Source organism: Poecilia latipinna, unplaced genomic scaffold (assembly GCF_001443285.1).
Source record: "Poecilia latipinna isolate Pla-1442-1.1 unplaced genomic scaffold, P_latipinna-1.0 Scaffold92, whole genome shotgun sequence".
Classification (NCBI taxonomy): domain Eukaryota; kingdom Metazoa; phylum Chordata; class Actinopteri; order Cyprinodontiformes; family Poeciliidae; genus Poecilia; species Poecilia latipinna.
In genome coordinates, this window is record NW_015112708.1 from 333,394 (window position 1) to 345,395 (window position 12,002).

General features: G+C 39.9%; 1 protein-coding gene across 2 annotated transcripts in view; it reads left to right on the forward strand.

Moving 5' to 3' along the window:
- The window catches only part of LOC106941445 (dynamin-1-like protein), an 18,838-nt gene extending 8,778 nt beyond the window's left edge, over nucleotides 1-10,060 (forward strand). Inside the window, exons 3-19 of one of the 2 annotated variants that reach the window (XM_015024484.1) lie at nucleotides 603-643; nucleotides 733-804; nucleotides 2,428-2,514; nucleotides 2,617-2,779; nucleotides 2,860-2,980; nucleotides 3,659-3,790; nucleotides 5,238-5,444; nucleotides 6,472-6,592; nucleotides 6,713-6,868; nucleotides 6,945-7,034; nucleotides 7,108-7,200; nucleotides 7,285-7,338; nucleotides 7,578-7,658; nucleotides 8,744-8,875; nucleotides 8,977-9,086; nucleotides 9,356-9,515; nucleotides 9,601-10,060. In XM_015024484.1, coding sequence (XP_014879970.1) covers nucleotides 603-643; nucleotides 733-804; nucleotides 2,428-2,514; nucleotides 2,617-2,779; nucleotides 2,860-2,980; nucleotides 3,659-3,790; nucleotides 5,238-5,444; nucleotides 6,472-6,592; nucleotides 6,713-6,868; nucleotides 6,945-7,034; nucleotides 7,108-7,200; nucleotides 7,285-7,338; nucleotides 7,578-7,658; nucleotides 8,744-8,875; nucleotides 8,977-9,086; nucleotides 9,356-9,515; nucleotides 9,601-9,657 — 1,877 coding nt within the window. In that variant the 3' untranslated portion in view covers nucleotides 9,658-10,060. The remainder of the gene's footprint in view (nucleotides 1-602; nucleotides 644-732; nucleotides 805-2,427; nucleotides 2,515-2,616; nucleotides 2,780-2,859; nucleotides 2,981-3,658; nucleotides 3,791-5,237; nucleotides 5,445-6,471; nucleotides 6,593-6,712; nucleotides 6,869-6,944; nucleotides 7,035-7,107; nucleotides 7,201-7,284; nucleotides 7,339-7,577; nucleotides 7,659-8,743; nucleotides 8,876-8,976; nucleotides 9,087-9,355; nucleotides 9,516-9,600) is intronic. The other variant, XM_015024489.1, reaches the window with a different exon arrangement.
- Nucleotides 10,061-12,002: the final 1,942 nt, after the last annotated feature.

Sequence of the window (12,002 nt, forward strand, 5' to 3'; positions counted from 1 at the left end):
GGCCCCCCCGGCCCCCCCTCTGGCTCCGCCTCTGGTGTCCAGTCAACAGAAAATATATTTAATGCAGTAATGAACATAAATAAACACACCATTTTGAATTTTATAGCGTTTTATACATCAGGATGCACTTTACCGCTACATTTTCATTTTAAATCCAACAAATACAGTAAGAATATACAATAAATGTGGAATCCTGATCCTGCAGAATTAGATAGGATGAACTTTTTAACTATATATTTAAATAGTTCCTCACATGATTGGAGTAAAGCAATCACTTTTCTCTCTCTGACTCTTTTCCGAACCACATGCAAACTCAAAGCAGAGCGTCTCAGAGTTGCAGCGTTTCAGGTGTCTGTATTTTTAATAGCTGAGTTTAGCGTCTTGTAGCTCAGCCATGTTTCCTCCTCCTCTCCCGTATTTGTAGCTGCTTAGATAAACCACAATATTACCTCTGGTCAGATGTTGATCCTTGCATTAGTTGTGTTTGATTTGCCTCTTGTACACAGCTGTTTCCTTCTGGCTTTAAGTAGTTTTTACTGGGGTTTTTTATGTATAATATATATATATATATCTGTGACTCAATTTCTCATTGTGTCTCTCAGATGTGGAGGAATGGGGGAAGTTTCTACACACTAAAAATAAGGTATTCCTCCACATAATCCTGAGCAGTGCGGTGGCCTTGGTCGTGACTTGTTGTGAAGCTTTCCTCCCTTTTTTCTTTTCATTTTGCAGATCTACTCAGATTTTGATGAAATCCGACAGGAAATTGAAAATGAAACGGAGCGAGTGTCGGGGAATAATAAGGTGAGTTGGAGAGCTTGGACAGAGGTGGTGTGTTTGTGTGTTTTCTGATGGCCAAAAAGTTACTGCAATTAGAAAACAAAATGAAAACCAAAATGTTATTTTAGCCTTTTGTTTGTGTTTAATAAGTCCGTCGCTTTATCTTGTGCTATTCTACCACGAATCCTCATTCACCAAAACGTAAATACACCAAACCCTCAGTCTCTTGTGAATTGTTTATGTCTATCTGTATTTCTTGAGAGAGTAACTTCATCTCTGTGTTGTCAGCATGAATATTGCTATTTGGGGCAACGAAATTATTGATTTTGAATCAGTTGTTTAGTCATTATTTTTTTCTGAGGCAGGAAAAAAAAAAAGATGCTTCAAGTTTCAGGATTAAAACTATAACAGTGAGTATTTCTCAGCAGGTAGACTTTATAATTCCTGTAAAGTCGATGCAAAGGTTTAACTGTGATGGTTTGTACGTCATGGATGCAGACTCTCGCCTTTACTGAATTTATACCCGAGACGCTAATTTCTGATCGCCAGCGCTTACGTTTTGAAACAGTTAAAGTTCCTCCAAGAAAAGAGGGCAGTATTTCATAACCGACAAAGGTTGGGAACATGGCAAACAAAATATGCAAAGGTACAAAAGAGTGAAATAATGACAACGGAGGTGACGGCACCTTTTAGCAAACAAACAGCAGGACAAGCCGTATAATTAGTTTTGTTGAATATAAATTTCTTGTCTTATTTATTATTCATGTTTCCACTGTTTTTAAATATTTTCTGTTTACATTTCCCACAGTTTTTTAAAGGGCATTAATTTTTTTTTGGTTTTTTTTTTTTTTTTTTTTTTGCAAACTAATCTTTAGTGTTAATTTTTTTTATCACATAGGCAAAAATCATCAATTCAAAAGTACTCTTATAATAAGAATTATATATATATATTTTAAAATTATAAAATTTGAAATCTTTAATTCTATTGATTTATTTTTTCAACATATTTTCAACTACTGACTAAACATGCAATATTTTAGTTGTAGATGGTTTGTGTTAATATTGTTGGACAGGGTGTCGCTTATTAGCCTTAACAGAAGAAAGAAAATTTTTAAACAGTTTTGGGTTCTGTTGGAAAATGTACTTTATCCTCCGAAATAACAGGATTTGGATCATTTATTATTTTTAAGAACGTCTCATAATTAAAAGCAGCTTTGGCTGCACCAAAGTGCTGTAGAGTAAAAGTCACTGGATTGTTAATTGCAAAAGAAGAAGCTATTAAAAGATGAATACTTTGTCAGCTTGTTTATGTTTCATTTTTGAGTCGCTGTCTGGAGTTTTGTGTCTAAAGTCGATCCTGACATTTATTTAGTTACTTTAGAGCTGATTAATCTCAGGCATCTCAATGATACGACTGTTTGGGGGGTTGGCAGGAGCTGGCTGTGTTTTGGAAATCCATTATTCAAGCGTAGTATGAAATTATTAAGTTATAAATATACTGCTGGAGAGAAAAACAAAGATCCTCAAGAGAGTGGTATCCGCTGCCTGGCAGACGAACAACAACATACTCCTCATCTGATCGCAGCCTGCAGGAGAATATAAACCCGCCCTGCTGCTTCTGATTCTGTGACTCCTGTGCCTCTGCAGGGAATCAGTGACGATCCCATTCACCTGAAGATCTTCTCCCCTCACGTCGTCAACCTCACGCTGGTGGATCTGCCAGGAATCACCAAGGTAACCCATCCCGTTTCCAGCTCCCGCAGGACGAGCCTTTCCATCGCCCTGTGAAGGAAGCTGACTCCAACTCCTCTGCCTTCTGGACCCGCTCCTCTCCAGGTGCCTGTGGGTGATCAGCCCAAAGACATCGAGATCCAGATAAGAGATCTGATCCTCAAGCACATCTCCAACCCCAACTGCATCATCCTGGCGGTCACGGCGGCCAACACGGACATGGCCACCTCGGAAGCCCTCAAGGTGGCCCGGGAGGTGGATCCAGACGGTACGAAAAGCAAAAACGTGATCTTTAAACGGTGGCGATCCGCGCCAAGGTTTCATTTTTGAATGAATGTGAATCATCAGGCAGGAGGACGCTGGCCGTGGTGACCAAGTTGGACCTGATGGATGCCGGTACGGACGCTATGGACGTCCTGATGGGCAGAGTCATTCCTGTTAAGCTGGGGATCATTGGAGTTGTGAACAGGTGTGAGCAGCATTTGATTATCAAACATGAAAGTGGCCATAATGCCTCATAGCTATGTGTAGCCACTAGGGCGAAAAGAAACGCATACGTTTTCTTTTTTCCCGTAAATTCCCGATTTGAATATTTGTATAATTTTGCCAACTTGAGTCAAACACAACCGAGGTTTAAAAAATGTTTAAGCGTCTAAATGAAATTGAATGACTATCATATTAATTAGTTGGTTTATCTTCAGCATAATTGTCTATTATTATTATTATTTGTAGTAAAAGTAATTGCTGCCGCCTGCTTGTTTCTGATGCTACATATCGGAGGTGACGAGTTTAATGTGAAATCAAAACCTTTTATTATTGCAGCAACTAAATATGGCTTTAATGTTATTTTTATATTAAAAGTTTAATGCCTTTTTATGCTTTCATCATTAAAACCCTAAAAGCAGAAGCTAATTTGTGAGGCTGAAGGAAAAGAAACAAAACCGATGTGTAAGCATAGACCTTTATTGCATAGAATGTGCATTACAGACAATCTTCCTCTTTTTGCAGATCATGGATAGATTGTTGTCCTTCCAGATGCGATGCTATCATCATAGTTCCCACCCCTGCTCTTAGCTTAGCTTCAGTGAACTCAGGCATACGTTGATGAAGATTTCTTTCTGTAAACGTTTCCGGTCTGAACCCTCAGGAGTCAGCTGGACATCAACAATAAGAAGTCTGTGGCCGACGCCATCCGCGACGAGTACGCCTTCCTGCAGAAGAAATACCCGTCGCTGGCCAACAGAAACGGAACCAAGTACCTGGCCCGGACCCTTAACAGGTGAGCTCACCTCTGGAGGAAATGGTTCAGCAATGATGCAGTGAATAAAATGATAAAAGTCCGTTTTTAAAAGTTTATAGCTGTAAAAAGATCAGAATTTGCAGTCCCACATCAAGCTGCTCCCACCGCTGTGCTTTATGCCTTTTGATTTTTTTGTCCACTGTGTCTTTACTGCTATTTTTAAAATATAACGATCAAATAGATAAACACACATTGCATCAAACCAAAGACATTGAAAAAACTTAAACTGCAGATATGTTTGGTATTTTAAAACTTTCCTTTTTTTGATTGAATGCGAGAGACATTAGTTCTTCAATCCAGGACATATTCTAAGGTGATGGAAGGCTGACTTTGTAGCTGTTTCTATGTGTCTCTGAAGGTCACTACACAATAATGTGGAAAAAGCCTGTGTACACATTTTTAAAAATGATTTCACTGAATGAATGAATGCATGCTTAAAATGCATTCACTCAGGTTTTAGCTTCAGGTCAAAAATAAATACATTAAATGATATTTACATAACGTTTCTGTGGGTGTATCTAAATTTAAGGCGTTTGTGTTTAAAAACATCCAGATTTTCCATTTCATAATATTTCATATTAACTTTTAACTTAAATCTGTTTGCTTGCTTATGACTGGTTTCTCCTATCGTAATTTTTTTCCTGCTAGATTCAGTCGTTCCATATGTTGTAGTTCTTTATAAGGTGATATATAACCTAAAACTACATGGCCCATAATGCATGGCAGCAGAAAGAATCAATCACTAAAGTGTTTTAGAATCATTAAAAATACTTTTGAAAGGTTTATATAGTCTGTTATTGATTTGAAAAAATCTAATCTCTAACTTAATCACCCAGTTTTAGATAGACCAAGGTAAAAAATATGTATATCATTTTTTTTCCAACCTAAACATCAATTATAAAACAACAATGCAGGTTTTTCTTTTTTTCTTTTTTTTTTTTTTATAGATCTGATATACAAAATATTGACTCATTATATGCACCTCCTACGACGTTTCTGGCTCTGAAGAAGCTGATGTTGCTGCAGGCAGCTCTGAGTCATCTCAGTAAAAATAAATTCTCATAATTTCAGCTCAATTTTTCAATTTCAAGCACGCAGCAGCCTCCTTACATCCCCCACAACAACAAATTACACCCAGGCAGGAGTGCTTCTGAATTATGTTTTTTGTTTTGTTCTTATGTGGCTCTTCTTCTTTTTATTTGAAATAAACCTAAGAACTTGTAAAACAACTCTCTGACATTCAGCTCTCACATTTTGTATTTGTGCTTTAAGCTCCCATATTTACCATATGTTCTGTTATCTAGAACATGATGTAATGCCGCATCGCTCCTCCTGGAACAGCAGGCTTCTTCCCAGAGCTGTCTGAGAATTGCTAATGTCTGTCATTTAAAGCCAAGCGCTCTGCCCTTTCCTCTGCTAATGTCAGGCTACTGATGCATCACATCCGAGACTGCCTCCCGGAGCTGAAGACACGGATCAACGTCCTGGCGGCCCAGTACCAGTCCCTGCTCAGCAGCTACGGCGAGCCCGTGGAAGACCAGAGCGCCACCTTGCTGCAGCTCATCACCAAGTTCGCCACGGAGTACTGCAACACCATCGAGGGCACGGCCAAGTACATCGAGACGGCAGAGCTGTAAGTAGCGGCTCCGCCACACGGTGGTGCTGTTGAGCCAGTGAGGAAAGAGGAGCGGATCAGCTGCTTCGGTTTGTGATTTAATGTATTTGTTTAACCTTTAAGACGAGATAAGATGACTGAGAACAAATTCTTATTTTGAACAATGACCTGTTCAGAAAACATTCAAATATCACACAGCTGAAAACTGAAAAGTGTCATGAATGGAGAAAAAAAAAAAAAAAAAACTACAACCATATTCATACTGAATACACATAAGTGAGCAGTTTTTAAAGGCCTGTCACGATTACAAATTTGTCTGGTCGATAATTTTTGTTCCAGAAGTGATGAACGATAAAATATGTTGTTTTGAGACCATTTTTAAGTAATATAATGAAAATAAAGAAAACATTTAAATTCTAATGAACATTTAACACTACAACTGGAAGACGCTTTAAATATTCAAAATAAATGAATAAGGCAACAAATACAATAAATTTTAAAGTCTTTGTAAGCAAAATCATTGAGACCAAAACACCAAATTGAAGACTTTTATCATCCAGTTTTTGGTAGAAAGAGAGGGAGAAAAAAAAGAGAAACAATAAGTTTGAGTTTGTTTTAATTGATTTATTGATTATAGTGACAGGATTAGGTAACGTCTTGTGATTTTTGTTAAGTTGATGTCAGTATCAGTGTTTTTTTTTGTTGTTTTTTTTTGCAAATTGTTTCCATCATTGTTAGCAGCAAAATGAAATGAGGATTGGTCTAATGAGAGCAATGAATTTATTACAGCGAAAAGTACAAGTATTGTTGGAAATACTGACTGACATCTGTAGTTTTATAGATGAATTTGTACCAATTTATTAATCTGTGTGAAAGGAGTGATGGTCACTTTACAAGGCACCAGTAACAAAACGGACTGCAGAGTAATAGACGACATCTAGCACCTATTAGACACAGATTTTTCGTCTTTTAACATGGTGGACGTTGTGAATCGGATGCCGCAGCGTCGACATCATCTCCATCATCTCCTGCCGCTGCGTTTCAGGTGCGGCGGGGCCCGGATCTGCTACATATTCCATGAGACGTTCGGCCGGACGCTGGAGTCCGTGGATCCCCTCGGAGGACTGAGCACCATCGACATCCTGACGGCCATCAGGAACGCAACGGTGCGTTCGCTTCCATTTTTTATTTTTATTTTTTTTTTATTTTATTTGATTAATCGTCAGAATAGCTGATTTTAGTCGTAGCCCTGATAATAAAGCCGTCCCCCGTCGCCCCCCTGCCAGGGCCCGCGGCCGTCCCTGTTCGTGCCTGAGATTTCCTTCGAGCTGCTGGTGAAGAAGCAGGTGAAGCGTTTGGAGGAGCCCAGTCTGCGCTGCGTGGAGCTGGTTCACGAGGAGATGCAGCGGATCATCCAGCACTGCAGCAACTACAGCACCCAGGTAGAAAACACTCATCCTGTGTCCTCATCTTCTCCACACACACACACGTTCATGTTCACACCGTTTTATCTGTCAGGAGCTGCAGAGATTCCCAAAGCTTCATGAAGCCATCGTTGAAGTGGTCACCTCCCTCCTGAGGAAGAGACTCCCCATCACCAACGAGATGGTACGAACCTCCACCCAGACGCCTGCGTCTGATTGGCTGCAGAGTTCAGGACGAGTTATTCTTCTCGTTGCAGGTTCACAACCTTGTTGCAATCGAGCTGGCCTACATCAACACCAAGCACCCAGACTTTGCAGACGCCTGCGGAGTCATGAATAACAACATAGAGGTCTGTACTCGCTCCACTAATTAAATTTGACTGGAAAATTTTTTTTTACCGTTTTTTTAAATAATTATTTTCTTCATTTTCTAGGAGCAGAGGAGGAACAGGATGAGAGAGCTGCCCGCCGCCGTACCGAGGGATAAGGTAAATGTTTGAGAAAAGCAGCTCGTTTGCTCTAATATTAGGGTTGGAATCTGCAGCGTCGGCTCACAGCGTGACGACCTGCAAACGCGAACGGCTCCGGATAGTTTCCATCCAGGAATCTAATCCTAAATCTCCAGGCTCATTCTCTCCGAGTCTTCTCAACTTTCCATTGCCAGCCTCGTCTTTTTTTTTTTTTTTTCCTCCCCTCTTCCACATTTCTGCCCTCATATTCCTGCTAGTCTGTTGGCAAAAGCCCGGCAGGCCCAGCTGCGGTTTCTGGCGAGCCCTCTGCGTCCGGAACAGACGTGGACAGTGCCAAGGTGGGCACAAACTGCAGCCTGCTGGCTCCGCGCCCGGCCGGCTGTGGTTCTGATGGTGCTGCACGGATGGATGGATGGATGGATGGATGGATGCTTAGGTGGATGGATGTGCATGAGCTGCTGGCATGCACTGTGATCTTTGTCTGCTGATGTGTTGCTGTCCCTCAGCCTGATGGAACTTGCTCTAACAGCTGTGTGCGTGTTTTTCTTCAACCACAGCTCGTCCCACAGGAAAACCCTCCAAAAATAATAATCTCCCTCTCTTTCCCTGTTTTTCCAACTCAACACTTTTTAATTCTGCTTTTTATTGCTTCTTTGATCTTAGGAAGATCTTGGAGGTTCAGATCACGTTTGGGTTTTATTGGTGAATTTGAAACTTTTTTTTTTTTTCTAATATAGATGCACAGATCTGATTTTGATATCTGAAGTTTAGTATTGGCCGTTACAATCGGATGCAGAAAAACGTTTCTTTTGTTTACATGCAGACTTTATTACAAATTTCATTAGTAACTGGTATGTGCAACACAGATATCATCCGATTGGTGCATCTCTAATGAAAATTACAGACTTCTTCATTCTTTGTAAACTTGTAAAGTCATCTGTGCATCAAATGCTAATTTTTCCCTGCTGTACCTTCTGCATTTCAATCTTGACATATAGTTATACATCTCAGTTCAGGAACCTGTGGTACTGACTAAACTTTTTAACTTCAAACTCCAGACATCTACTGTTGAAGGACAAATGTTGGGTTTCATTTTTTTTTTTTTTACCCATTTTGAGTTGGGTTTATGTGGCTCTTTGTGTCCAGCTGTTATCTCAAGCGTTAGTGCAGTAGATCCCCACGCTGTGGTACTGCTTTGCTTCACACCATTTAATCTTTGGTTGCTTGGGTTCATTCTTGAGACTTGAGCACAAATTCAAACCTGCAACAAAGCGTCCCACATCATGAATTGGAGATGAATAAATTAGCTGCAGTCCAACTTGTTTGTCTGCTTGTTCCACCACAAACAGTTTTTGTGAATCCTTGTTGCTATCCTAACTATTTTGTTTTTAACCCTTGGGGTGTGTGTGTATGTGTGTATTAGGCAGCAGCTGCAGGGCCTCAAGGCGAGCAGGACGGCACCGGGAACTGGAGAGGGATGCTGAAGAAGGGAGAGGAAACGGCCGGCTCCGGACCAGGAAGTCCACTGAAGGGAGCTGTTAACTTGCTTGATGTGGTAACCAAACCTCACCCTGCAAAGCACATTGTTGGATTGTTATTCAACCTTTCATAAATTAACTCCTTTCATTGTTTGGACCTTTTGGTTTGCTTCCCCAGCCGGTCCCGGTTGCCAGGAAGCTGTCGTCACGGGAGCAGAGGGACTGCGAGGTCATCGAGCGCCTCATCAAGTCGTATTTCCTCATCGTCCGAAAGAACATCCAGGACAGGTGGGCCCAGGGGTCTCAGGTTAAGCCTTTACGCCCTGATAAAAATCCAGTGTGCTTCTAGAAGTTTATTTTAATGGCATGTTCTCCTGGCCTTCCAATTTTGAAAAGTTAAAATGGAGCCTTTTGAACCAGTAAATGCGTCACTTTTTATACTCAAAAGTGACGCATAAACAAAAGCTTTCTACTGTCATAGAATTATTTTAGGGTGACACCAGTGACGTCATGTTGGTTGAGGATCTCCATCCGTTTATTTTGCCCCCCTTCCGCAGCGTGCCGAAGGCGGTGATGCACTTCCTGGTGAACCACGTGAAGGACAGCCTGCAGAGCGAGCTCGTCGGACAGCTATACAAGTCAGGCCTCCTCAACGACTTGCTGACTGAGTCTGAAGACATGGCCCAGCGGCGCAAGGAGGCTGCTGACATGCTGCAGGTAACATGCCACACCCCTCCAGTGTAGGAATCCAGTTCTTCCTATTTTTACTTTTATTATTAATTAGTACATTTGTTTCCAACAGGCATTGCAGAGGGCCAGTCAGGTGATCGCTGAGATCAGGGAAACACATCTTTGGTGAAAAAGTCACGCTATGACCAGAGGATAGATGTTCAATTCATCATGTCTGAACTTGATCAAATTGTACAATATGTATTATGTTAGCATAAGAATAAGAACAGCTTGCTACTGGTGTGATGGTGTTCCCACTGAAAGTTAGAAAATAATCATTTCCAGCCTTTTTCCTTTTAAGAAGTAGCACTTGTCAAATAAGAACACTGAACTTCTGTTTGGTTTTTTTTTTTTTTGCACTATTTTCAAACTGTATTGTACAGCAGGTCACAGGTTTATTTATTGTTATTTAAGTTTACATTTGCTGCCTAGATGTGAAATTTCTGTAAGGCTTCTGAAACGATGAATAAATAAGTATTTTATTGCCATTAAATACAACAAAACACAGAAGGTATTAAAACCCAGAAATTGTGCTTTTTCTGACTTGTTTTTTGATGCGATGCACACTTCTGCAAGTGGCGAAAATGAGCCAATCAGCTTGTCAATTTATCTGTCCAGCGTGACAGTGTAGTCACGCTGGACAAAAAAGCAAAACAAGAAAATTACAAGGCTGCATGAAAATCAGGACAGGAAAAAGCAAACACCAGACTTCTACTAAAGGATGATGCTGGCAGACCATCACTGATGTACAATTCGCTTTTTCAGGAGTAGAGTGTCATTTGTTGTACTGATGGACGTCTAAATAATTCTTGACTGAGCTCGATCATCAAGAAAAATCAGAGAGGAAAAGGCAACATGATCTCGGAAATGAAATGTTTATCATCACTGGCTGTCAAAATGCCACTACAGCTCAGGAATGAAGCGCCGTCTGACAAAATGATTTCAGCTCAAAGCCTACATGGCAGAATGTTTTCAACATACACAGGTGGACAAAAGTAGTAACTTAAATGTTGCCTTGACATGTCAGATTAAGAAGTAATAGTGAAGGGAAAACATACTGCCTCACATTTAGAACATCATACTATGATTTATATCGTTTCAATGAACAGTTTGAGTCTGCATTATTTTTAATGTCTTTCTGTACAATGTGTTTTACCTAAATTTTGACATCATGCTATACTGCACCATTTTGCCTAATTTTATATGTCGTTTCACCTCAATTCTATACTATGACATTTTTACTATGTTTTCAGTATGATGTCAAATGACACACAGTGTAGTTTGATGTCAAATGACAGTGTAGTATGATGTCAAAAATGATGCCAAAAGACAAACAGTGCAGTTTGATATCAAATGACACACGGTGTAGTATGATGTCAAATGACAGTGCAGTATGATGTCAAAAGACAAACAGTGTAGTATGATGTCAAATGACAGTGCAGTATGATGTCAAAAGACAAACAGTGTAGTATGATGTCAAAAATGATGTCAAATGACAAACAGTGTAGTTTGATGTCAAATGACACACAGTGTAGAATGATGTCAAAAGACACACAGTGTAGTATGATGTCAAAAATGATGTCAAAAGACAAACAGTGTAGTTTGATGTCAAATGACACACAGTGCAGTTTGATGTCAAATGACACACAGTGCAGTTTGATGTCAAATGACAAACAGTGTAGTATGATGTCAAAAATGATGTCAAAAGACAAACAGTGTAGTATGATGTCAAAAGACAAACAGTGTAGTATGATGTCAAAAATGATGCCAAAAGACAAACAGTGTAGTATGATGTCAAATGACACACAGTGTAGAATGATGTCAAAAGACAAACAGTGTAGTAAGATGTCAAATGACACACAGTGTAGTTTGATGTCAAATGACAAACGGTGTAGTAAGATGTCAAATGACACACGGTGTAGTAAGATGTCAAATGACAGACAGTGCAGTTTGATGTCAAATGACACACAGTGTAGTATGATGTCAAAAGACAAACAGTGTAGTATGATGTCAAAAATGATGTCAAAAGACAAACAGTGTAGTATGATGTCAAAAGACAAACAGTGTAGTATGATGTCAAATGACACACAGTGCAGTTTGATGTCAAATGACACACAGTGCAGTTTGATGTCAAATGACACACAGTGTAGTTTGATGTCAAATGACAAACGGTGTAGTAAGATGTCAAATGACAGACAGTGTAGTATGATGTCAAATGACAGTGTAGTTTGATGTCAAATGACACACAGTGCAGTTTGATGTCAAATGACAAACAGTGTAGTTTGATGTCAAAAATGATGTCAAAAGACAAACAGTGTAGTTTGATGTCAAATGACACACAGTGCAGAATGATGTCAAAAGACAAACAGTGCAGTTTGATGTCAAATGACAAACAGTGCAGTTTGATGTCAAATGACACACAGTGCAGTTTGATGTCAAATGACAGTGTAGAATGATGTCAAATGACACACAGTG